At 43.3% G+C, this 26,953-nt stretch overlaps 1 protein-coding gene across 13 annotated transcripts in view; it reads left to right on the top strand.

Annotated features, from left to right (window-relative positions):
• LOC105466343 (activator of transcription and developmental regulator AUTS2) overlaps positions 1–26,953 on the top strand; it is a 1,205,160-nt gene that overhangs the window by 1,149,962 nt on the left and 28,245 nt on the right. For all 13 annotated transcript variants that reach the window (XM_071094058.1, XM_011715337.3, XM_011715335.3 and 10 more), the window contains one exon: positions 26,436–26,907. In XM_071094058.1, the coding sequence (XP_070950159.1) occupies positions 26,436–26,907 (472 nt within the window). The remainder of the gene's footprint in view (positions 1–26,435; positions 26,908–26,953) is intronic.

Below are 26,953 nucleotides of genomic sequence, written 5' to 3'. Positions count from 1 at the left end.
AAACAAATCCAATTTTCACATAAAAATTTAATATATTATAAAAAAGCCTTCACAAATCAAAGGGGAATGAAAGGCAGGATTATTCATCAGATAGTTAGGTCTTCATCTCACACCAGAATAAATTCAAATGAACTGAAGAGTTAAATATGTGTTAGGGGAAAAAAAAAAAAAAAAGCCAGCAGAAAAATCAACAGATCGTATCAATCACTCTTCTAGAAATGGACATTATGAAAAGTAGATGTCAGTATGGAAAAATACTTTTACTACCAAATGATATAAAATGTGGATTGAAGAAAAAGATGAAATGACTGGCATGCTTTATTGCCGATTGGTTTAGGGGGTCAGGTGTAGATATGTTTGTTACTGTTTTCCAAGATTTGTGACGTGGTTGGAGTAATTAAAGAGAAATGTATTTGTAATATGCATGCTTTAAGGTACATCTATTCCTACTTTTAAAAGTGGCAGATTAGTGTTTTTTATGCATAAATTAGTTGAATGTTAATCCATCCAAAGAGGGATTTCTTCTGACTATTGGGGTGATTAGCTGAAAGGCTCTGTTCCTGGAGAAGAGAATGCTGGTGGAAAATGCCCAACTGTTAGGGGAATGAGGAACGACAGTGTTGTTCGCTGCATTCCTAACACCGGCTTATCGGAGCTGTTTTCTGTTTCATATACTTTGTAAAGTATTGTTGCCACAAAGTGCATCTCTGCCTGTTAGAAAGATCCAGACATAACCCAGACGGATCGTGCAGTAGAGTCACAAATAGGCTGTCCTTGCTCCCAGTGAGCGACTTCCCTACCCCTTCATCCTCCTTGTAAATCACCAGCATTCCTGATCACTTTCCGTGATGCCAGCTAGGTTAACAAAGAGAAGAGATCATTTCCCTCGTTGCAGTCTTCCCGTTAGTCAAAAGTTCTACTCTTAAGTGACTAAAATGTTAGTCATAACTGCTTACAAGGAGAAAAGATTATTTTCCTTTTACTTCTTTAATGCACATCTGATGGAGACCCTGATAAGCAGTTAGAAATGGAAACAGCAAGGACCTAGAAGGGGAAAGTACACAGATTTGGGTAGTGCATGCAGGCTACTTAATGATCCCAGGTGGCCTGGAGTGTTCTGGTTGCATTTTCCATGGGTCCAGCCCTAGAGCAGAGACCATGGGCATCAGCCTGCCCCTTGCCATGATGTGGCTCAAGCACCCATGTGCCAAAGGACTGGAACATGAGATTTCATCACCGCTGTGACATCTGTAAATTCCACATAGTCCATAGAATCAAAATGGAAGAGAACCTCACGTTTCTGATTGCCAGTCAGAAGGAATTTATTTTTGAAACTCAGTGTGCTCTGTTATTTGTAGTACAAGATAGAAATATTTTAACCAATTTTATCCAGTTCTTATTTAATGTCTGTGATTTTTGGAGGAAGAGACTATTGTGTCATAGGTATTTGAAATTCACAGGCCCCTCTCCAACCTAATTTTTCCTAAATGTGTTGGTTTCCCCTTTCCTTAAATTCACGACCCACAGTTACTAAATAGTTTCCAGAGTGGACTGACGTGCATTTTTCTTTACAGCTCTGTCATTACTTTATTATCAGAGAGTACACAGGATATTGAAATAACCTAAAATCCAGAGAGAAGGAGGAGCCAGGGGGGTGAAGAGAAGCCCTGACCTGTTTTAGAGCCCTGGGACTCCCTTGAAAATGGAAACACATCATTGCCCATTTTATTGAGGTTGTGATTAGCAGTAAAATATAATGCAGAGAAATTATTATGTTGCAACCAATTAGCAATAAAGAGAAGCATTTTAATATACAAATTAATTAGATTTTAAAATGTTGGCATTGGGAATTTACAAAGCCCTCTATTTGAAGGCTTGTATGGAAGACATTCTTAAACCAACTTTTGGTCAAAGTCCATAAAGCTGAAAACTGACATGAGGAGGTATGGCCGGGTTTCCCTACATCTCACAGTGCAGTTAGGAGGCTTGGAGACTTCATGGGCCTCTCTGCAAACTTTCCTTAGTACTAGGAAATGAAGTCTTTCGAATAGTTGTGTCCTAGAGGGAAGTTACAGACGTCAGTCAAGTTGTAAACATGCAAAAATGCTGGGAGGGGCAGTCTCTCCAAACAAATGACCGTTCTCACTGCGGTTTTCTCCTGGTGCTGGAACCTGTAACTCCTGAGTTGGTTCTCTCTGATTGGCCAGAGAAATGGGTGTTGCTGCTGGAGCAGATGAAAAGGCTATTAAGGCTTCCTGAAGCACTTAGATTAACTAGCATTTTTTTTTTCTTGGAGCAAAAAGTTGGAACAAGTTTTTTGTTTGTTTGTTTGTTTGTTTGTTTGTTTGTTTGTTTGTTTTTTGAGATGGAGTCTCGCTCTGTCCCCCATGCTGGAGCATAGTGGCCGGATCTCAGCTCACTGCAAGCTCCGCCTCCCGGGTTTACGCCATTCTCCTGCCTCAGCCTCCCAAGTAGCTGGGACTACAGGCGCCCGCCACCTCGCCCGGCTAGTTTTTTTATTTTTTTTTTAGTAGAGACGGGGTTTCACCGTGTTAGCCAGGATGGTCTTGATCTCCTGACCTCGTGATCCGCCCGTCTCGGCCTCCCAAAGTGCTGGGATTACAGGCTTGAGCCACCGCGCCCGGCCTGTTTTTTGTTTTTTGTTTTAAACGTTTTGGACATGTGACAAACGGGTATAAAGTTATGTGTTGTGCCTGAGGAGCTGGTGAATGGAGTTGATCTTTTGAGAGTTGCTTTTAGATGATTGTTAGCTGTGAGGTACACGGCGGGCATGAAGAGAACCAGTGTCAGTCCCTCTGCAGAAGCAGTGGGGGTTAACTCCTGCTGGAGGATCTTTAATGCGTGGTGCAAGGCTCCAGTGCCCCAATCCCCAGAGGAGCGGCGACAGTCCAGGGAAGAGAGGGGATCACGTGTGGGTTAAATGTATTGATCACATTTCTCTCTATTGGAAAGGAGGATGTTGAAAGCTAATCATGTGGTTTTTCTAGTCACTTAAGTCCTTAACACACTGGATATACATAGTTCAAATACAAGGAAATTAACCTGGTTTCAAATACTTTTTCCTCATTTTATGGCATATGGAATATAAAGCATATTCAAAACCCTCCCATCCCCCACTTCGTGGACGACACATCTACTCAGGTTTTAACTTACTTTCTGTATTCTGGTGGTGTCCATGAGACCTTTGAGGCCTTTTTTTTTAGAGAGATAGGGTCTTGCTGTGTTCCCAGGCTTGAGCACGGTAGTGCTGTCATAGCTCACTTACAGCCTCCACCTCTAGGGTTCAAACAATCCTCCCGCTTCAGCCTCCTGGTTAGCTGGGACCACAGGTGTACGCCACTTTGCCTGGCTAATGCTTTTTATATTTTGGAGAGACAGGGTCTCACCATGTTACCCAGGCTGGTCTTGAACTCCTGGGCTCAAGCAATCCTCCTGCCTCGGTCTCCCGAGTAGCTTGGACTACAGTGCTCAATACCACACCCCGCTAATTTTACCTTTTTTTTTTTTTGTAGAGATGATCTCACGCTATGTTGCCCAGACCTATCTCAAACTATTGGCCTCAAAGCGATCTTCCCACCTTGGCCTCCCAAGATGCTGAGATTACAGGCGTGAGCCACTGTGCCCAGCCACATTCTTTATCTGTTAAAAAAAAAAAAAAAAAAGTTTGGATGTTCTGATGTTAGTAGTGTGTCTGATTCTGAAGTAATAGGATAGGAGATGGAGAAAAATTGTGACCTGCCCAAAGTCTCAAAGCTAATTCTAAATAACTAGAGTTGTAGAATCTTTTGTTTGGAGGACGATCTTAAAGGTGATCTATACTCAGCCATTTGTCTGATGTGTAAATCCTCAGTCTGTAGCTTCCCGGCCACATGGTCACCAAGGCTGTGCCTGAACACCCCCGAGATGCCTTTCAAGGAGCACTGTTCTGTCTTTGGGCAGCTCTAACTGTTAAAAAAAAAAAAAAAAAGAAAGTCTTCCTTACATTAGGCTGACTGTTCCCCATGTAGCTGTTTCCCTTGGGGCCATGTAATACAAGTCTACTTCCTCTTACAAAAGACAGCCCTTCAAATGTTAGACAACAGCAGTATTCCCGGCCCTCCTGCCTCCCCTACCCTCATCCACTACCAAGGAAGCATGGCTGTGAGTTTGTTCATCACCTTTGAATGTGCTCCAGCTCATGCACAGCCCCTTTAAAAGGAGGTACGCAGAACCTGATTCTCCCAGTAGAGTTTAATCAGTACCTGTCATCCCCATTTTCCCAGTGACAGATTTTTATTGAGACAGCCAACACTTGGATCAGTGTTGCTTTTGACGAATTTCAGGTTACTGCAGAGTGAATCCAAATACCAACTATTTTCAAATAAAAGAAAGGAGAGGCAAGACTTAGCAGCGGCAGGCTTTTTACGGTCCTTCAGGTTTCCAGTGTCGGACCTTACACGTGGTGCTATTGTAGCTCCAATTTTGTTGTTTTCTTTTAACCCATCATTTCAGCCTGTTAAACTTTGGGGATTCATATTCTGTCATTGAGAGCTGTCCTTCCTTCCTTTGCTATTTTGAAGGACTTAGTGATGCCTTTATTAGAGCTTTTACTACATTGTATTATGGCTGTTTATATCTTTCCTCCTGAGTTCTGCTAGGATCATAATCATGTCTCATATTCCTCTTCTCTCTTCAACACTTACAGCTCATAGTAAGTGCTAAGTCAAAAGTATTTGCTCTCCCAAATTCTGCATATTGATAAATTGTTTATTAACAAATATATATTCATGCTGTTGTTTAAATATTTATACTTATTTGGATATATACATTCAATTTATATAAAGTAATAAATGTAGGTATTTTATTAATAAATAAGTTACTTATTAAGTACATTGAAGAGGACAATGGCTAGATGCTGTTTTGCACCCACTGGAAACTTTCCCCTGGGCGTGCACAGTGGCTCATGCTTGTAATCCCAGCACTTGGGGAGGCCAAGGCAGATGGTCAGGAGTTTGAGACCAGCCTGAGCAACGTGGGAGGGTGAGGCAAGAGAATCGCTTGAACCTAGGAGGTGGAGGTTGCAGTGAGCTGAGATCGCAGCACCACAATCCAGCCTGGGTGACAGAGCGACACTCTGTCTCAAAAAATAAAATAATAAAAAAGAAACTTTCTGTTCTTTGTGAGATGAGGTTTATTTCATCATGAATTCCCCTAATTTTATAGTCAGTTCTGTTATAATGCTATCTATACTTTCCTAAGAATCACCATGCTGTTCACAGTGGTACAAATGAAGCTGTAAGGCTTGTGGGAAAAATGGGATTAGGGACCAAAAATTTATCACTGACAGACTTAGGAAAAAAAAAACAGGAACCCAGTAAAAACAGTGATGGTTAAGAAATAAATAGGCCAGGCACGATGGCTCACGCCTGTAATAGCAGCACTTTGGGAGGCCGAAGTGGGCCCATCACCTGAGGTCAGGAGTTCGAGACCAACCTGACCAACATGGAGAAACCCCGTCTCTACTAAAAATACAAAATTAGGCGGGCTTGGTAGCACGTGCCTGTAATCCCAGCTACTCGGGAGGCTGAGGCAGGAGAATTGCTTGAACCCAGGAGGCAGAGGTTGTGGTGAGCCGAGATCACACCATTGCACTCCAGCCTGGGCAACAAGAGCGAAACTCTATCTCAAAAAAAAAAAAAAAAAAGAAAAGAAAGAAATGCGACAATAAATATGGCATCTGCCTTGTAAAAAACCTGAAGTTTGCTTATGGGAGCTGACATGAGGAGGGTTGGAGCCAGTGGTTATAGTGGCGTGGTGGAAGGAGGATTATCTGAAAGAAAGTTGTAACAGCAGATCTGAATGTGCTAGACTCATAGCACACACAGTCAGCTGAGGAAGACGAGGAATGCTTGAGGCTGTATGGTTAGTGTATTCCTCTGGGCTCAGGAATGCAGCTCAGTTCTCTCCATTCACCTTGTACTTTTTGCAGACAAAATTGCACCCAAGCAAACATTAGAACAAACATCTAATGTTTGTTCACATTAGAACAAACTCAAATTTCAAAGCAAGTGTCACAGCAGCTCATGTTTCTTTGTTGTGTTTCTTACTTGATCAGTAAAGCATCTTTTTTGTTCTTATAGTATTCCAGGCACTGGTATATAAGGATATATAAATTATACTCCCCACTCACTCTCTAGAAACTCTTGGTCTTGAAGATTGGTTTATTTTTGCTAGGAGGAATGAAAATACACGTTAAAGAGACATATTTGGCTGATCTAGCCATTTTCCAAAGTCTTCCCCAGCCAGAGGAATATCTCATAAGTCTGGTTCCTAATTACATTTAGCAGATTTCTCTAAAATCTAAAAGCTGGAGTTTGAATGCTTCTTACTTTTCAGCTAGTATCTAAAAGGGGATACAGTTAGGAACAGCATAGAAGAGAAACTTGTATTTCACCTATCAAGTTTCTGATTTAAAAGTGAAATTTCAGCCAGGCACAGTGGCTTACGCCTGTAATCCCAGCACTTTGGGCAGTTGAGGCGGGTGGATCACCTGAGGTCAGGAGTTCAAGACCAGCCTGACCAACGTGGAGAAACCCCATCTCTACTAAAAATACAAAATCAGCCTGGCGTGGTGGCACATGCCTGTAATCCCAGCTACTGGGGAGGCTGAGGCAGGAGGAGAGCTTGAACCCGGGAGCAGAGGTTGCAGTGAGCCGACGTGCCATTGCACTCCAGCCTGGGCAACAGGAACGAAACTCCGTCTAAAAAAGTGGAATTTCACCTCATATCATTTACATGTGTGTGATTTGATGATGGCTTTAATCGAAAATAGACTAATGCCAATAGAATCATAGATTCTTAGAACTGGAAAGAACCACAGAAATCAGGAAGCCCAAACTTCTCTCTGTTTCAGATGAAGAAACCAAGGCTCTGGGAAGTGAAGTGTTACGTGCTCAGTCACCTAGCTAGTGGTAAAGCCAGAACTTGAGTCCAGTTAATTTTGAAACTATAGTATGTTGCCTCTCAAAACTGAATCGTAGAAGGACATAAAGTCTATACATTTAGGAAGGAATCTAAACTCATATTCTTTCAGCTTTTTAGTCTGTTTAGTAAGGGAGTTTCACCAATTCAGTTACTACTGATAATAAGCTTCCCATTGTTTTATTTTTGTTCCTTTAAGAAATCTGGGTCAGGTGCTGTGGCACACACCTGTAATCCCATCACTTTGGGAGGCTGAGGTGGGCGGATCATATGAGGCCAGGAGTTAGAGACCAACATGGCCAACATGATGAAACCCCATCTCTACCACGAAATACAAAAATTAGCCGGACGTGGTGACACGTGCTTGTAGTCCTAGCTACTCGGGAGGCTGAGGCGGGAGAATCACTTGAACTTGGGAGACAGAGGTTGCAGTGAGCTGAGATTGCACCACTGCACTCCAGCCTGGGTGACAGAGGGAGACTCTGTCTCAAGAAAACAAACAAACAAACAAAAAAACTAGCATTACTCAGACTCACGGAGGTGGCTATTCCTCAGACTGTATGCTTTATAAATTCACGTTTGTTAAGGCAGACAGAAAATTGTGTTTCTTTGTACCAAAAAAGATGTAAGCATTTGTCGTGCATTGATTTGGGGTTTTAAGGGGAAAACATCCTTGGTTATGTTTGTGGGATTTGTGGTGCCTTCTGGAGGATTAAGACGTCATTGCCTCTAGGCGGGGAATGCCCTCTTTTCCAGTTGGTGGGTCTTATTTTGTTTATATCTGCTTCCTCCCAGCATTGACAGATTTGACATGTGTGCCTGAAGTACACATTCGTGCCAGGCCCATAGTTTTGACTGGGGCCCTCATGACTCATTGGCCATGGTCACTTTGCCTGAGAGCAATCATCATTTCTACTGTATAGGAACTTGAAGCAAAGAATTTGCTGCATTTTAGAAAAGCAGGAAGGGATGGTTAAAGTGTGGATGTAGGGGTAATCTTACCCCGACCCCCGCCCCAGCCCCTTTTTTGTAAGAGAGGTTATCCAACTCATGTATTTCCAGCCCCTAGTGTTGGCAAAAGCATTTTCACATCGTTCTCACTTTTCTGGCTAAGTCCAAAAAGTTCCTAGGAAACAGGTTTTATTTTTCCTCAGGGGATGTTTGGATTTGAAAACACCAAATTTCAACTGGAATCGTTTGTCCAAGTGTGGTGTTGAAAGTAATGTCTAGATCTGAGTAAATCAGGATCTGAAGAAATATAACCAATGTCACTCATTAACAATGGGTTTTCCAAGGGTGAGTGACATGAGGCCATTTGTCTGCAGGGAGGTAGATGTGCTCCTCTTTTCAGTGGCTCCCTGAGGCCGCCAAGGTCACGGGCAGGCACATCCTCGGTTTGAGGCCATTAGCTGAATGCCCTCTGTTTCATCTTGGCTTTTCTAGGCTGCCTTCTCCTGTCTTTAAGGTCAGGGTTTCAGGATGTCCTTCAGTTCTGCTTTAGTCAGGACTAAAAGCCTTCCATGGTGCCTTGATGAGGAGGACATGTAAGGAACAGGCACATTCAAATGAAGTCAGCCTGTGTTGATTTTGTGAACACGGGGAACAGCAAGCCAGCCTTCAGTGCCGCCTGGCTGCCGGGCGCATGCTGTTGTCAGACCGATGAGCGAGGCTCCGTGCAGACAGGTGACATATTCGAGGTGGCAAGAGTAGCAAGAGCTTCGAGATCCTGTCATTTTACCTCTGACAGTGTCTTTGTGTCTTTGTACAGTTGAAGGGCCTGACGGACACGTGAGCCCCCCTTGGCAGTCATCTCTTCAGAATGCTGCTTTCCTCCCACAGGAGGAGCTTGTACCTCTCCCATGTGTACAGGGTGCTTATGTGCTTATGAGCAAGCAAAGGAGCAGGGGACGGTTTCTTCCACATCCCCCTCCAGGTGCTCTGGAGTTGATGTGCCCTGGCCACCTTTTCATCATCCCCCTCCAGTTCCACTGCAGTGATGCTTTGCAGGCTCTCCTTAGGAAAATGGTGATTTCGGTATTATATTAATAATTAGCAATTTTTTTTTGGAGTTTTAAAAAATTGACTCTTACCGTCTGCATTCTAGGAAAGTCCTTATTATACGTTTCTGTATTGTATCATCTCCCAGTTGGATGTGGATGTATCCCGATTGTATTTCGCTATCATTACGGAGATTTTTATTGTGTCAAGACAGAACCCTGTCTCTCTCTCCCCAGCCCCACGTACTTTGAGCTTAGTCATTTGGGCATCATTCCTTCCAGCATTCATTGCTCCTCAGTGTTTCATTTCCATTTAATTTTTCCATTTAGTTTTTAGCAGTTCTCGTTGGCTAATTTTAAAAGAGATTTGTACTTTGGTTTGCTTATAATGAGTATTTTAAGTTACCTGCTGACTGCGCAGTTGTTTGACTTTGTATCAGGTTTCCGGATTTAAAGCCAGTGTTCTGCTGAAAATTTAAATACTATAGAAGGCTGAAAATACAAATCCTCTGACAGCTCCTCATAACAATTCCCAGGGTAGCAGCTGTTTATATTTTCTTGTTTTTTTCTTTCTATGCACATAAAAGTATGTTTGTCCTCATAAAGTCTGTTGACTGCTATAGATTGAGTGTGCAGATGACAGGCGTATACCTAGAGGCTTCGCCCACCTTTGATTATTAACATAGCTCGCCTTTAACATTATTTGCTTTTGATTGCTCTTTTTGTTATACAAAAATAACCAAGCTATTAGAATCTTTTATGATTTTAAATAGAACATTAGTTTTATTATATATTGAAAATGGATCCTTAAACTTCATAATTGCTTCCAATTATTTCACATTTGCTTGCGTTATATACTATTATTTTATTGCAGTCTAATGTCCAATTATGGAAACAACTCCAAAGAGACATGATTTTTCTGGCTTAATGTGTGATTGTTTATTGAGTATTTTTCTCATTATTATGATTTTTTTTTCCTTTTGAATTGCAGTTATAAAAGAACTTGCTTAGATTTTGTAAATTGATTATTATGTGGTTAAAGAAATCAACGATTTATCAAGCGCTAACTCTATGGAAGGCACTGTGCTCAGAATTGAAATAAAGGCAAAGATTTAAAGAAATCCCTCCTCAAAAAAGTTGTGCATATTAAAATATGAATAGCAGTAAGGTTTGTTGTTGTTGTTGTTGTTATTTTGAGACAGAGTCTCGCTCTGTCACTCAGGCTCTGTCACAGTGGCGTGATCTCGGCTCACTGCAACTTCCGCCTCTCAGTTCAACCGATTCTTCTGCCACAGCCCCCTGAGTAGCTGGGATTACAGGCACCCGCCACCAGGCTGGGCCAATTTTTGTATTTTTTAGTAGAAATGGGGTTTCACCATGTTGGTCAGGCTGGTCTTTTACTCCTGACCTCAGGTGATCCGCCCATCTCGGCCTCCCACAGTGCTGGAATTCTGGGTGTGAGCCACCATGCCTGGCCTAGGATTAAGTTTTATTGTCATTCAAGTATGAACATATTTAATCTTGTATAAGAAGACGTAATTTATTTATTATATAAGAAACGTAATGCATTGCTTGCTAATACCAGGGACATTAAGTATAGACTAGAAGTTCATCAGAGCAGGTGGCTAGCAGGGGCTGTGAGACTGGATAGGGGTTAACCGCAAGCCTGAAAGATGGGATTCAGAAATGCATCTGTGTGGGAAAGGGGAGAGCGCAGGATCTTAGCACACTGGACAGTGGCTGAAGGAGAGACAGAGGGTGGCAGGCCTTGATGAGGAGTTGGGAAGGGATTCTGTCTCTGATGAGAAGCCATTGGAGAGCTTTAAACCGGCTTTTGTGAACACAGAGAGTAGCAGTGTTGTTGTAAGTAGTGATTATTGTCAGCATGATCGATTTACATTTTAAGAGCTTAGTCAGGCTGCTGGCGGACAGTGGCTTCTGTAACTATTATTTTGTTTTAAATAGCATCACATAAGCAATAATTTACCGATGAACCACCGGTTAATATTGGGGGAATGAAATCAATGGACTGTGACTCTCAGCTTAGATCATGGGGACAGGACAGAGTGGGAGTGGAAGGGAGTGGGCGTGATTTTCGTCCTGTTGAGAGCTGGAGGTAATGGTAGGACAGCCAGGTAGACAAGGCCCTCAGGCAACAAGGCCATGTAGGTTAATATGTGTAGCTTCTTCTTGAATAAGAAACAAATGAATGCCATATTACTTTCTGCCTTCTTTTTTGAAAGCGTCTCTGAAGATAAAGTTCAGGTGATTGCAGGAAAGTCATTCTGACATACATTTCCCAACCATCAACTTGGTTGTCTGAGAGCATTTCCCTTCCGGGATTGTAATTGTGAGTGGTAAGCAGCACTACTGTATTGGCGACTGACTCCAGCTCTGTCCAAGGATAGGTAAAACTTCCCACTGTCTCTTTCTAGAGGCTACTTTGTAGCATTTCAGATGTGAAAGGTGACTCCAGCAGAGAGCTCATTTCTTTTTTTAAAATATTTATTGTTTGTTTGTTTGTTTGTTTGTTTGAGACGGAGTCTTTCTCTGTCGCCCAGGCTGGAATGCAGTGGCGCAATCTCAGCTCCCTGCAACCTCAGCCTCCTGGGTACAAGTGATTCTCCTGCCTCAGCCTCCTCAGTAGCTGGGATTACAGGAACCCTCCACCACACCCGGCTAATTTTTTTTTTTAAGTAGAGACGGGGTTTCATTATATTGGCCAGGCTGGTCTTGAACTTATGACCTCAGGTGATCCACCCGCCTCAGCCTACCCTAGTGCTGGGATTACAGGCATGAGCCACCGCGCCCAGGCCAGAGAGCTTATTTCCTTTTTTTTTTTTTTTTTTGAGACAGAGTCTGGCTCTGTCACCCAGGCTGGAGTGCAGTGGCGCCATCTCGGCTCACTGCAAGTTCTACCTCCCAGGTTCACGCCATTCTCCTGCCTCAGCCTCCTGAGTAGCTGGGACCTCAGGCACCCGCCACCACCCCCAGCTAATTATTTTTTTGTATTTTTAGTAGAGATGGGGTTTCACCATGTTAGCCAGGATGGTCTCGATCTCCTGACCTCATGATCCACCCGTCTTGGAAGTGCTGGGATTACAGGCATGAGCCACCGCGCCCAGCCCAGAGAGCTCATTTCTAACAGGCATATATTATCACCATCCTCACTGCTTTCTAAACCTTATAGGTATGTAGCTTCAAAGTTTATATTTGAAAATTTTTCCTTTATCGATGACAAATTAAAGATAATGAAATGAAATAATGGCAAGCGATGAAATAATGGCAAGAGATTTTATTTTCCTACCAAGTATTTATTACATGGATGTTTTATAGAAAATCAATGTAAAGGTTGATAGGCTTGTCCTTTTAAAAAGATACATTACTTCAAATATAGGGAACAGCAGAACGCTTCCCATCACCCCCTTTGTAAAAATCTCTTTCAGCTTTGCAGCCATCATGCCTGGGGATAAGTATATTATTTCTTCTATTCCTGAAGATTATTATAGATAAAAATCATTTGGTGTGGAAATTCTTCGTTTATAGCTACGTAGGATGTAGCATTTACCAAAATTTCTGCAAATCAAGGAGATCGTGTTCATGAACCTACAAGTGAGATGTTTTAAAAGACCGCGTTCTGGAAAGGTGAAGGAGGATAAAGAAGCAGCGTTCTTCCAAGGGTGCTACCAACATTTGGGACTCTCAGAGGCCCTGTAGCCCAGTCCCTGTTCCACTCCATACGTAATGCCTCATGGTTCTTTCATGGACATTCCGCATTCTCTTTAATGCTTCCCCTAAAGGTAGTTTGTTCTCCTGTAAGGCCGCCTAGTCCATTTCACATGGAAATTTTCTTCTGCAATATGCATCCTTTGGTCCTGGTTCTGTCCATGATGCCATTTCCAATAAATCTACTTCCTCTTCATTGTGAGAACCATCAGGTCCTTGAAGGTGCTCACAGTGGTACTTGGGCTCTGGAACTCCCTTTTTTACTTGGTCCAGTGAATCTCTGTAGAGCCGGACTGGGAACAGTGCCTCAAACAGGAGCTCACTGTTGCTGGCTTTCATGAATATGTTGTTTTGGGGGTCGCTCCTAATCCGGTGAACATCACCACCTCCCACCACCCCGTCCTGTCCAACCTACATGTCGGTACAGGACCCACCCTAGGAAGGAATGAAGGAAAGAATTTCCAAGGTTGGGTCTTGGGAAGCAGAGACAGAGAAGGATCGGCAGCCTTGTGGACAGCCTCCCTCAGCAGTGGGGCTTCCTGGGGCTCTTTAACCCTCCCAGCAGTGCTGGTGAACAGCGCTGTGCAAACTTGAATGTGCATGGGGCGTGGCGGGATGGGGAGTCTGCAAATGTACTGTCTTAACAAGCTCCTGGATGATGCTAGGGTTGCTGGGCCATGGACCACTCTGGGAATAGTGAGGCTGTAGCATACATCAGAGTCATGGTGTGAGCTGGTAGATTGTTTGGGACCAGAAAGATCAAAAGTTACTTAGAAACAAATGTCAAAGTCCTCTTTTCCCTGCTCCTCCTCCTCTAACTTAAAGAATTAAGGGCTATGTGATAGCCAAAAAGCTACTTTCATGGATTCATTTTAGCGGCATCTCTGGTGCTCACGCATAAGCTAGTCAGGCAGATTGCAGGAGGTTGGCAGCACCCAGGTCCTCTGGGCCATAATAGGTTGTGTGAACAGTCTTGAGGAGAAGTTTTGTCTTCTGTCCTCAGGAGTACAGACAGGCATGTCTGAATGCTGACAGAGCGGTCATCACCAAAGGATGGTAGATATTACCCAAAGCAAAGCCTGCTTCTCAGTGAACTGTTGCCTATAGGACAGGAATGATATTGGGAAAACAGTGATTGATTTTAGGATATTTGATGAAGCTCTAAAGGAATGGAAGAGCTTCCACCTACACTACATTCCGAGTGACAGCTGTGTGAACTTGGTGGAAAACTTGACTGAGGTTGCTGAGACTGCTTGTGGAAATTAATCACCCTCATCCTCTGCAGTGGTATTGGCACAAGATGAGCTTAGGGCCAGAGTGGCTCACATGCCTGGGTGTCTGTGGTTCCTCCTCTCCAGAACAGAATGAAACAGTCACTGCTGTAAGATATCACAGACACTTCTTTCTACTAGGGTAACCTGGAGCCTTTCTTTGGCTACCTGGACCCTGATGGAAGGGTAATCTGGAGGAATAGGAAGTGGGCACAGGGATATTGCATGGTACAGGTGACTCTTGGGTGCAGAGAGTATGTGTGTACAGGGCCAGAGCTAAGAAAAAGCCTAGGATAAACTCGACAGATGGAAATTCTTTTTTTTTTTTTTTAAACAGGGTCTCTGTTTTCCATGCTGGCGTGCAGTGGCACGATTACAGCTCACTGCAGCCTCTACCTCCTGGGCTCAGGTGATCCTCCCACCTCAGCCTTCTGAGTAGCCGGGACTACAGGCACATGCCACCACGCCCGGATAACTTTTGTATTTATTTGTAGAGACAGGGTTTTGCCATGTTGCCTAGGCTGGTTTCAAACTCCTGGGGTCAAGTGATCCACCCACTTTGGCCTCCCGAAGTGCTAGGATTACAGGCGTGAGCCACAGCGCCCATCCAACAGATGGAAATTCCTACTTTGCCTCTTGGCATGTTCACCCAGCCTCTTTTCTAAATGAGTCTCAGTGATTGTCCAACGTGTGCCCCAAATCAGATGAAATACAATCCTCAGGTGCAAAGCAGGTAGGTGGTAGATGACGGACAGTATGTAAGTCGGTGTTTGCTGCTAGTGTCTTTACTTCGTCCCTGAGAAAATCATCTTTGGTAAAGTCATAAGTGTTGAAACTCAAATCTAGACACAACCATTGGCCGACCTTAACGGGCACACTGACTTCTTAAGAGTGTGAAAGTTATTAGCTGACTGCCCTGTTTCATAGCCCCATTATATCACAGACATGTTGATGTCTCTGTTATCAAAAGACAAATACAAAAGACATGTGCAAATCACCCCAAAATTGTTATGACATTAACATGTAAAATGATAGGAGCACATTACGACACAGAATGCGTGCTCCGGATGGTGATCAGGGCCGGATTAGCCTCATGGTTGTGGCCCATTTGGGGTGTGGACATCAGCTTCTCAGGTGAAGGTGTTAGGATTAGCAGAGGGCAGTGGTAGGAAGGACGGTGTCAGATCTATAATGCGCCCCATCTGGCAGCCTCGTGGCTTTTCCTTCCTCAACGATATTTAGTATTGGAAACACTGGAAGCAGGGCTGCCTGTATCCTTATTTTATTCTCCTTAATGTGAAAAGCAGGATGATTAATACAGGGAAGACTATCTTCTTATTTTTTACGCCAAACATCTAAAATTATTCATATTCAGTGCCTTGGTCCCACCCTTGGGAAAATTTCCAAAATAAGCAAACATTTTCCCCCTTGTCTTCCAGCCTAAGGAATGTGCGCTGTGGCTTTTAGGTCAATGACAGCCTTGTCCTTCAATTCCATCTTTACTCATTGTAGGTGTGCTGTGTGGTGCAAATCCATACATGTTTGGTTGAAAATCCTTGTAGAACCTTGCCTCATTAGGACCTCCTGCACCTGTGTCACAGACACAGAAGTACCGTGTTTAATTATTGAGCATACACTAGTTTTTTGACACAGAATCTCGCTGTGTTGCCCAGGCTGGAGTGCAGTGACCCCTCCTGGGGTCAAGCGATTCTCCTGCCTCAGCCTCCTGAGTAGCTGGGATTGCAGGCGCATGACACCACACCCACCTAATTTTTGTTTTTTTTAGTAGAGACAGAGTTTCACCATGTTGGCCAGGGTGGTCTTGAACTCCTGACCTCAAGTGATCCACTCGCCTTGGCCTCCAAAAGTTCTGGGATTACAGGTGTGAGCTGCCACACCCGGCCTGCAAACACTGCTTTTAAGGGTGGCTGTGCGTGGGTGTGTGTAAGTGCATAGTACACAGTGTCATATGAGCACTTAGTTCACAGCCAGGCAGGGGTGGACAGGCCAGGACAGCACGGAAGGAGTCTGGGGGTAGCAGGAAGGCTGCACTGGGAATGGAAAGCAAGCAGGAGGTGATCTTATCCAGCTAATAAATATTGAGGCTGGCAGGAGGATATGATCAAACAAACAATCAAAAAGTGGGGCCATGTCTTTAAAAGCTTTCACCGAAACTGATATTTGGAGTTTTCCTGTGTTCTTGGAAGTGACTGGAAATTTCATCCTTCATACCTTATGTCTCCTGTCAAGTCTCTGCATATCCTGTCACAGGATTCAGTTGATGTTGGCCTAAGACCTTTGGGGTCGGTGCGATGGGAACATGTTCTGGATATAAATGCCTTACCATTGATAACTCAGAATAAGATATAGGATATCATTAAGTCTGATTATCTAAGCTTATCTCTGAGCCTTACAGATAACAAAGATCGGGACCACAAGTTCTTTGACTACCATTTCCCTGTGTTTTTCATTTGTCTTGAATAAGGCCTAACACAAAGCCTGGCCTATGACGCAGCATAATACAAATGAGTCTTTTCCCCATATGAAGTGACAATCACGTGGATTATATGTGACCTTGACATTGTTGAGTTTCTAAAGACTTTTTAAGGCTGCCATTCCCACCCCCAATAGATCACAACCTATTTCTCTCATTCTCATGTTGGTCATTTGATTACATAGTCCTTTGTGGCTCTGTTTGCTTGAGACTGCAAAATAAACAAAATGTTTGCAAGTCCAGGTTGACCCTAAAAGCTCTGCATTCTGTAGGCCAAAGCCATGATTCAGAGAACCTGTGGTTTCTACAGTCAAGACTGTGGTTGATGCACCCCCCTTGAAGGCAGACGTTTTGGTTTCAAGGCATCAGGAACATGGGCATACGCATCAGAATCGATGTGTTTTGGTGTGGGGTTTAGGAGCAACAAACGTGAAACAAGTTTAAGTACGCTCAACTGCGGTGTGTTGCTTTTCCTTTAATCCCTAGCAGATTAACCCCTATCGGGTTTAATCTGCTCAACTAGATGATAGCCAAAGTAGCTTCTCTGATAACAGCAGCCTCTAATCTGCTGGACTCCGCACAGCTCTCCCAGTGGGCTGCTGGTGTTTTGGCAGATGCAATGGCTATTTTTTCCTATCTAGGATTTTGCTTTTAATAGGAACCCTGAAGGCCCTCGGAGGTTTGTGATACAGACTTCAGCCCACAGCTCAGCCTCCCAGATGGTAATTAATGTTTACACAACATGACAAGCACAAAATGGAATCTCTTCGAGCCCTGCCAAGCACCCATCATCCCCCTGATCTCCCAGTCTTGCGGTGTTTGAAAATTAATTTGCCTTGAACAAACAGTGGGTTTTCCTCAATTTATTTGTACAGTTTCAGTGACCGAGAAGAAGAGCTGCAAGACTGAATGTCATCCTTCCATTCGTTCGGGTAATTGAATCTTCTAATGGAACAAACTGGTCTCTGTTTAATGATTTCAAGAAAAGAGGGAGAGGAGGAAAATAAAGTGAAGTGTATGTTAGAGAAAGTGGACGCTTTTCTGCAAAACATCACTGAATGTAGCATTTTGGAGATACAATCACAACTTGGCAGGGGGAATTAAAAGTATTGCTAAATTAACTCAGTAGTGCAGTTTGGGTTTTAAAACGTATTTACAAAATACACAGTCTTTGCTTAAAAAGAGATTTTGTTTGAGGCAACAGAATAGACAGGTGAAGGTGATTAAATAATGGACATTGACTGGGCATGGTGGCGCACACCTGTAATCCTAGCACTTGGAGAGGCCTAGGTGGGAGGATTGCTTGAGCCAAAAGTTCAAGACCAGCCTGTGCAACCTGGTAACACCTCATTTCTACAAAATATAAAAAATTGGCCAGCGTGATGGCACATGCCTCAGCCTCCCAGCTACTTGGAGACTAAGGTGGGAGGCTCCTTTGAGCCCAGGGAGTCAAGGCTGCAGTCTGCTGTAATTGCACCACTGCATCCCAGCCTGGGCAACAGAGTGAGACTCTGTGTCCAGAAAAATAAAAATAATAAAATAATATAGACATTGCTTCCAGCTTGAGGTAATTGCATGTTGATTCACAGAAATTCGATGTTTCCATATGTCTCTGTGATCCCAGTGTTTGAACATTTCAGTCCTTTGTTAATGTTCCCACTTTAAAGTCTGGGTTATTTTTCTTATTTGACTGTGATCTGTAGTCTTTCTGTGTGGTGTGCTCTTTGTGGCTTTGTCATTTGGACAGTAATGAGAGAGGCTAACTAGAAGATGGAATAATAAAAATAGAACCTGTCTAATTCTAAGTCATAAGGATTAGACATTCAAAAAGATACAGATGGATGGATGGATGGATAGTCCAGGGACTAGTGCCCCCCTCCCCCCCACATAGTTTTCTTGATGCCTTTGGAAGCTCCTTCAGGTTTGCTGCGGTAATGACCTTGTAGTTAGTAAGTCCTGTTAGGAAACTTCATAACAGAGTATGAAGATGTGAAGACCAAAGGTGCAGAAGCTGTACTTTGGGAGAGTTGGTTTTTTGGGGTATTTTTTTATTTTGTTTTGTACTCCTCCTCCTCCTTCATCAGTATGTACCATTTCCTTTCTGTCCAAATAGTACCCAGTTAGAACCAGTCAGAAATGCTGAAGAAGAGGTGGAAGGTTTGCTATGCAGCATGTCCTGCTGTGTGCCTGTAGTCCCATCTCCTCAGGAGACCGAGTGGGGAGGATCACGTCACCGTATGAGTTTGAGGCTGCCGTGAGCTATGATCACTCCATCCTGGGCGACAGAGCAAGACCCTTTTAACTTTAAAACACACACACATGCCCCATATTTTTAAAAATTGAAACCATGCACCATACAGAGAGTGAAATATTTATCTGTCCTCTTGGAGAAGAGATTTGTTAAAAAATCTATTCAATAGTCCAGGCACGGTGGCTCACACCTGTAATCCTAGCACTTTGCTGGGGGCGGATCACTTGAGGTCAGGAGTTCGAGACCAGCCTGGCCAACATGGTGAAACCCCGTTTCTGCTAAAAATACAAAAGTTAGCTGGACATGATGGCAGGCCCCTGTAATCCCAGCTTCTCAGCTACTCGGAAGGTTGTCAGGAGAGTCACTGGAACTCGGGAGGTGAGGCGGAGGCTGCAGTGAGCCAAGATTGCGCCACTGCACTCTACCCTGGGCGACAGAGTGAGACTCCATCGCAGAGAAAAAACTCAGTAGGTGAGGCAATTTAAAAAGACTTGAACGATCACTTCCTCGGTTGGCTTACTTTAATGATAGAGGTGTATTGTCCGTGAAAATAGTTCATTTTAAAGTGTAGCATCTCTTTTCTTCTTTAGCAATAATAATACTATTATTTACTTTAATAAATAATAATTTAACAAGTATACTTTACTTATTCCAGTAAATAATACTATTTAATACTATTTAATAAATATTACTATAATTATTTGCTTTAATAACAAAGTAAATAAACATTGACTTTAATTTGTATATTGTGCTTTTCTTCACTTTCCAAATTTTCTATAATATTCATTTGTTTTGCACTTTTCCTCCTCCTCCTCCTCCTCAATTTGGAAAGGTAAAAGCACAATATAAGAATTAAAGTAAATGTTTATTTCTGGATCATGGGACTGCAATTAATGTTTATCTTTCCAGTCTTTTTTCTGTGCATACATGTATACGTTTACACGGATAATTTTCACTATTGAGATCACACTGATTTTTTTTTTTTTTTTTTTTTTGAGATGGAGTCTTGCTCTGTCGCCCGTACTGCAGTGCAGTGGCACGATCTCGGCTCACTGCAAGCTCCGCCTCCCGGGTTCACGCCATTCTCCTGCCTCAGCCTCCTGAGTGGCTGGGACTACAGGCGCCCGCCACCACACCCAGCTAATTTTTTGTATTTTTTAGTGGAGACAGGGTTTCACTGTGTTAGCCAGGATGGTCTCGACCTCCTGACCTCATGATCGGCCTGCCTCAGCCTCCCAAAGTGCTGGGATTACAGACGTGAGCCACCACGCCCGGCTAGCCCACTTTATTTAATGGCAATTTTGTCATGAGATACTTTCTGTAACATTAAATACTTCTTCACAATAGTTTTGGGAACATTGATTGATGACTTATTATGTGCTGTGCATTGTGGAAAGCACTTTATATGGCCTATTTCCACGACCGCCCTGGGAGGTTGTTACTGCATTTGTGCATTAAGTCATTGGACTTCTAGAAGTGTAGGAATTCACCAGAATGTACCAAATCTCAATCCTAGCAGACCCAGTGTAATATAAGAAATATTTTATAGCACATTCACTTTTTTACTTTCTGGAATGAAATCTATACTTAATGTACACATCTATATACTTAATGTAAAAGTATATGTAAAGCCCTAATAAAATATAAAGGAGAAATAAGTAGAAACCAAGTCATTTATAACATACTATACGTTTAAGTATGTAAATGCTTATTTATATTAGAAGACAGTGTTTGACTCTATAGAATGGTATCTAAATATTGCTACTACAAATGCAGACTCACACAAATACGTGGTCATGGAGAGTCAGATACCAGGAGCAGCCTTACCATAGTGTCATGATTTTCCCAAATAGCCATCAACCCTTGGATATGACCCAGATATAACAAAGTACAGTCCCTGCATTCCTGGAAAAATCAGTGTATATTAAAACCATGCAAAAAATTACTTTGTGTTTATATACAGAAACAGAGGTGGTAGGTTCTAGGGTTTTCAGCTGCACAAATGTCGGGTGGGATTGAGGAAGGGCATTGAGATGTTGTCGAGTGTGGTTGCTGCTCACGTTGCAGTAAATCAGACATCCCTAAGAGCCACCAGTGACCTGAAGTCATAGTGATAGCCACACACTCCCACAAATTTCCATCTCTTCCCATAGGGAGTAGTATCCTCCAATGAGAACTATCTATTACGTGACTGACTTAGTTCGCTGTTTTTTTTTTTTTTTGCACTGAAAAACACCTTGACAAAAGCAATTTTGGAGGGAAGACATTTCTGAAGGTTTACAAGCCCTGTAATTTTCTTGTTGGGTTCGCTCCCAGGTGTTACGGTTTTTGTTGTTATGAAGAGGATCCTTTCTACACTTAATTTTCTGACTGTTGCTGGTGTATAAAAAAGCTGAGGTTACTTGTGGTTTATTTGGATATCTCGTTGCACTCTCATTAGTTGTAATATTTTCTCAGCTGGTTGCCTCTGGTTTCCAGCTACGTAATTATATTTTTTGTAAATAGTTTTTCCTCTTTCTTTTGTTGTGTAATATTTGCTGTTGGTTTTCAATTTAGATGACAGGAATAATTTGTTTCTTGAAGGTTAGGTCAACATTGTCTATGACACAGATACCTTTTGGAGGGGAGGCGAAGGTTTGGATTATTGAGTACTTTTTCCTTTTATTTTGATGATCTGGTTGGGTTTTTAAGTCAGTTTTATTTAGCAATTTATAGTTTTTCATAAAATCCATTTTTATTTTCAAATTTTTTACACATTCACAGATTACATTTTCTTATTTTTTATGCATATACACACATGCACCCTCCAGTTCCCTGTCTATCCAGTTTTCACTCCTCCCAAGCCCCCAAACAGGTAGCCACTGTTACTAGTTTCTTGAGTATTCTTCCACAGCTGCTTCTTTTTTTTTTTTTTTTTTTTTTTGGAAACAGGGTCTTGCTCTGTCACTCAGGCTTGAGTGTAATAGTGCAATCTCAGCTCACTGCAACCTCCTCCTGCCGGGTTCAAGAGATTCTCCTGCCTCAGCTTCCCAAGTAGCTGGGATCACAGGCGGGCACCACCACACCTGGCTAATTTTTGTATTTGGAGTACAGTTGGAGTTTCACCATGTTGGCCAGGCTGGTGTTGAACTTCTGACCTGAAGCGATCCACCTGCCTCGGCCTCCCAAAGTGCTAGGATTGCAGGTGTGAGCCGCTGCACCCGGCCACACAGGTTCTTTGTATGTAAAATAAAATGAATATATATATATATATATATTATTTCCCTCCATTTTCCACAAAAGATAGTAAATGCTATACGTTGTACATGCGGCATTCCTTTTTACTGCCGCAAGGTGTTCCATTGTGTGGATCTGCAAATGTCTGTAACCAGTCTCCTAATGATTACATTTGGGTGGCTTCCAAACTTGGTATCCAAACCACGGTATTGTTTCATAGCGTCTGTAGACGAAATCCTTAACACACCACACCAAGGGAACTCCATTTGTTATTTTGCAAAACGTTGCCAAATTGTCCCCCACAGAGGTTATAGTGTTTGCATTCTACTAGTAAAGTACAGAAAAAGGGTCCATTTTCCCCAGGCAACTTGTATCAAACATGTATCAAAATCAAACCAATTTTTCCTAATCTCTTAAAGTTTGTTTATTGAGGTACAATTTATATGCAATAAATCCACCCTTTGTACTGTATTCAGTGTAATTTGAATTTGCACGTCTTTCAGTATAAGTATGATGAACTATTTTTATAATCACAGGAAGAGAGATTTTTAAACCCCAAAATGTAATGAATACAACATTTACATAAGACTACTCAATTTGTACATTCTTATTTCTTTCAAATTCAGCAAATTTCATTCCTTCCTTTATCCTTTGACAAATTCCGAATATGCAGTGCAATACCAGCTGATTTCTTAAGATGTGTTCCTACCAATTTTGGAGAAGTACAGTAAGACAAATTGACTGTCAAGATGGAAAAGCTTAACTGGGAAGATTACATTTATTGAATAATTGAAAGGAAGAGGAAATGCATTACCGATTAGCCACAAAAATGCCTGACGCCTAACCTGTGCCTCAAGAGACTCTTGTAAATGGGGAGTCGTAAAACTGTTTCAGCCCCCAAAGTTCTTACCAGCTCAGACTCATCACTGCTTTGTTTATAGGTTGCAGGACCAGAGCATTGAGGGACTGATTGCTTTCAGGGCTAGCTGAAGTGCAGTGTTCCAGCAACTCTTTGTAGCTTTACTAACCCTCTACACTTTAAGTCTGATGTACTTAAATATTTTAACTGAATCCTGGATTTATCATTACCTGCTTTGCTTTGCGACTTTTGCTTTTTAGGAGGCAGCATAGTATAGACTGCAGAAAAGGTAGTTGGTGTTGGCAGAGCTGGGACTGGAACTCAAGCCTTCTGGTTTACAAAACAAGGACATGACTTCCAGCAGGCAAATTCCTTCCCTTCTCTGGGCATATTCCCGACCTGGTCAGAGAGTGTTAGATTAGATCCTGCTACTCAAAATGTGATCCACGCATCAGCAGCCTCAGCCTTACCTAGAAGATCCTCAGAAAGGCAGAATCTAGAGCCCCATCCCAGAGCTGTGGAATCTGGATGGGAATTGTAATCAGATGTCCAGGTGATTTGAGCGTGCATTAAAGTGAAAGGAGTGCCGTACAGATTTGCACAGTTCCCTGGAGAGGTTTGGGTCTTCCCTTCATCTTTGGTAGCTTGTTGGAGGTGGTGGTGACGGCCACAGCCTTGGCACCACTCCCTCATGTTCTAGCTGTGGTTAGGTTGAGATTGAGATAGTGAGGCAACAGAGGAGACAAGAAAGTCAACTCCAGAGCCTTGGACAGCGAGCCCAAGCCTGCAGGATGCCATCTGCAAGTTTGGCTGTGTTGTCCAAATTCTTGAGGCTCATTCAAGAACAAGGGGGTAAACAGAGTCAAGCTAGATGTCTGTAGTACTTCTTTATGGGTCTCTGATGTGCCTCCTTACCAGCATAAGTGAGTGCAAGTGCTATCCTCTGAGTGGTGTCCTTTGGAAAAGGAAGCTTGCTTTCGTTTGAGGGAGAAACTTCGGACAGTGATTTTTGGAGGGAATTTGAATGTATACTTACCAAGATAGAAAGTATGTACTGATTTCTTCACCAGCCCAGTCTGGAGAGAACAGAGTCATACAAAAAGATTTTTAAAAAGTGTTTCTGCCATTGTACCAAGCATAAAAATGCTAAATTAGCTGTCAGTGTGAGAAGAGTCCTGCTCAGATACTTAGAACTTCTCGTTGAGTGAAACCCGTCCTCTGTCTTGTGCTGTTAGGATTTCTGGGCTGTTGTTACTTTCTGTCCCAGACCTGACTCACAGGCCTGGATCATACATACGAAGCATGTGATTTTTCAGTGCCTTTGATATTAGCTTGCTATGGGAAAATCCTGTGAAAGAAAAAGATGGGAAATTTTGTGAAGACACATGGAGAGACACAGAGCCGGATCCCTAACTGTGACATCACTGAATAAAGGGCCTTCCTTCCTCATTGGATCCAGGAGCTTTGCTAGCTGGATGGGGCCTATCCACAGCAAGGGCTTGGGGTGCTCCTTCAGCCCTAAAGTTAGAAAGGAAGGTTTTGAGAAGCCTTTCAATTTCAGCGTTATCCTGAGCAAAAATCTTCCCAGAAAGGTTGGTAAGACAGCGCTGGACAGAAATGTGTGTCAGAAGTGCAGAGTTCCTTTTCATCAGCGCTTTACCAAGTGCTCGATCTTTTCATACCTCTGAAGCATGTGAAGAAGGCAGCTTTCTTCCCATCTCAGTGTTATTGTTCCAGGCTGTTTGGAGAGATGTGACGATAGCCAAGTTCCTGTTAGCCAAAAATGTGCTTTGTTTATAAACCCAAGTTTTGTTTTTGCTTTTGTGCATGTTATCGGTTTGATCTGTGTTACCAAAAGAACATTGAAAATAATGAATTGCTTTGATGAGAATTCCAAGGAATAATGGCAAACAAGTGTGTATATACAACAATACAAAAACAGAAATATGTAAGCTGGGCACAGTGGCAGGCCCCTCTAATCCTGGCTACCCAGGAGGCTGAGGCAGGATGAACCCGTGGGCCCAGGAGTTGGAGCTGTAGTGTGCTGTGATCACACATGTGAATGTCCACTGCAGTCCAGCCTAAACAACCTGGGGAGACCCCACCTGTAAAACAAAAAACAGACAGAAAACCCCAGAAATACACAGAACCAACAAGAATACCACATACTTTTCCCGTTTGATACAGTGAGGTAAGAGGAGAAAGTTAACGCCCAGGGTAGTTCATTTAAGAATGCCTGAAAAACACTGTCAACGGATGTTGTCATCTATTCTTTTTCTCTTTTGAAACTGTGTACTAATAAAAGGATGCATCTTTTTAGCACAAAAATGTGGGAAGGGTAATTTTCCCCTAGTCGTATACGAAAGTACTTACTCCCAAATGGGGCCATTCTTTTCTATTGAATGCCTTGTTGGTCTTTCATTATTCTGGTTTGAGATTTTTATGGAGCTTGGCTTATGGGGTAGTCAGATAAGCCATTCTACTAAACGTGGCCCTTAGATCTTTTGACCTTTGGAGGGAGTACATCTTTTACATCCATACAGGAGCAGCTATTTTCTGTATTTCATTCACGAGTGTAGAATTTCCCTTAAATTTAATATCCAAGCTTATTCTCAACGTCCAGCACCCCTTTAACTTAGTTGCGTGCGGACCCCCATGTGGTCCAAGGGGACTTTCTTAAAAGCTCTAGCAAGTGTAGTTGACGGGAAACTGTATTTCAGTTCCCGTTTGCACCTTTGATCGCAGATGTTGCTGGGATCAGGTGATGGGCATTAAGAGACCTGCCTTTTGACTTGAAAGTTCAGCACTTGCTCAACCAAAAATTATCTGTAAATGTGAAGTGTGTCCCGTTGGTCAAAGTGGAAGGTGGGGAGGAAGGGAAGGCCAAGGAAAAACATCCGTGTGATGTTAATGTTTGACTCATTTGCTATTGAAAACACTTTCTTTTGTGTATTCAACAAATGTATTTGTTTTAAAAGGGAAAAATCAACTTGTCAACTATTGTTTCTTAATTGTGATGCCATAAAAGACTTCCTGGAGGTTAAGGAAAACATTCATTTTCAGAATGTAGTCTAGGCTGCTGTTTTTTCTTTTATAGAGACGGAATCTCGAATCTCGCTAGGTTGCCCAGGGTGCTCTTGAACTCATGGGCTCAAGCGATCCTTCTACCTCAGCCTCCCGAGTAGCTTGGACTGTAGCACACACCTGGCTAATTTTTTTTGGAGAGTCAGGGTCGTGCTATGTTGCCCAGACTGATCTCGAACTCCTGGGCTCAAGCAACCCTCCCAGCTCGGCCTCTCAAAGTGTTGAGATTACAGGTGTGAGCCCCCATGCCTGGTGCTAGGCTGCTTTCTTGAATGCAGTCTCCTCTGGCCGGTTGGCCTTTCTCTCCCCTCCCACATCCCCAGGGGCATTGCTCTCCATGGGCAAAGGCTGTTCCTGCATCTTTCTCTGTCCACCATTGACCCATTTGCTGTGGGCACATACTGCTGCAGGTGGTGGAGACAAGGACCCAAGTGAGGAGGGTTGGTGCCAGGTCCGATTGCTGGAGCTGTGTGATAGCTTTGGAGTTTGCTTTCCCTCATTACCCCACACTCACATGTCGTTGCCTGTGGTTTTGTCTTTGCTCTCTCCCATGCAGATCCGGAGTTAGGTGTTGGCACGCTACCAGAACATGACAGCCAGGATGCAGGGCCAATTGTCCCCAAGATATCGGGTCTAGAGAGAAGCCAGGAGAAGAGCCAGGACTGTTGCAAAGAGCCGATCTTTGAGCCTGTGGTGCTTAAAGACCCCTGCCCTCAGGTCGCACAGCCGATACCCCAGCCCCAGACGGAGCCCCAACTCCGAGCTCCTTCTCCAGACCCTGACTTGGTGCAGCGCACAGAGGCCCCACCTCAGCCCCCACCTCCGATTACACAGCCACCACAGGGCCCTCCTGAGGCCCAGCTCCAGCCCGCTCCGCAGCCTCAGGTGCAGAGGCCACCCAGGCCACAGTCCCCCACCCAGCTGCTCCATCAGAACCTCCCACCTGTGCAGGCCCACCCCTCCGCTCAGAGCCTCTCCCAGCCATTGTCAGCCTACAACAGCAGTAGCTTAAGCCTCAACAGTTTAAGGTGAGTGGCCTGCTCTTCTTTGGCCTGAGTTTTGCCCTCTCCCTGG

The sequence above is a fragment of the Macaca nemestrina genome, chromosome 4, assembly GCF_043159975.1.
Source record: "Macaca nemestrina isolate mMacNem1 chromosome 4, mMacNem.hap1, whole genome shotgun sequence".
Classification (NCBI taxonomy): domain Eukaryota; kingdom Metazoa; phylum Chordata; class Mammalia; order Primates; family Cercopithecidae; genus Macaca; species Macaca nemestrina.
Note: the sequence above shows the minus strand (reverse complement) of the source record. Positions and strands in the feature narration are given on the sequence as shown.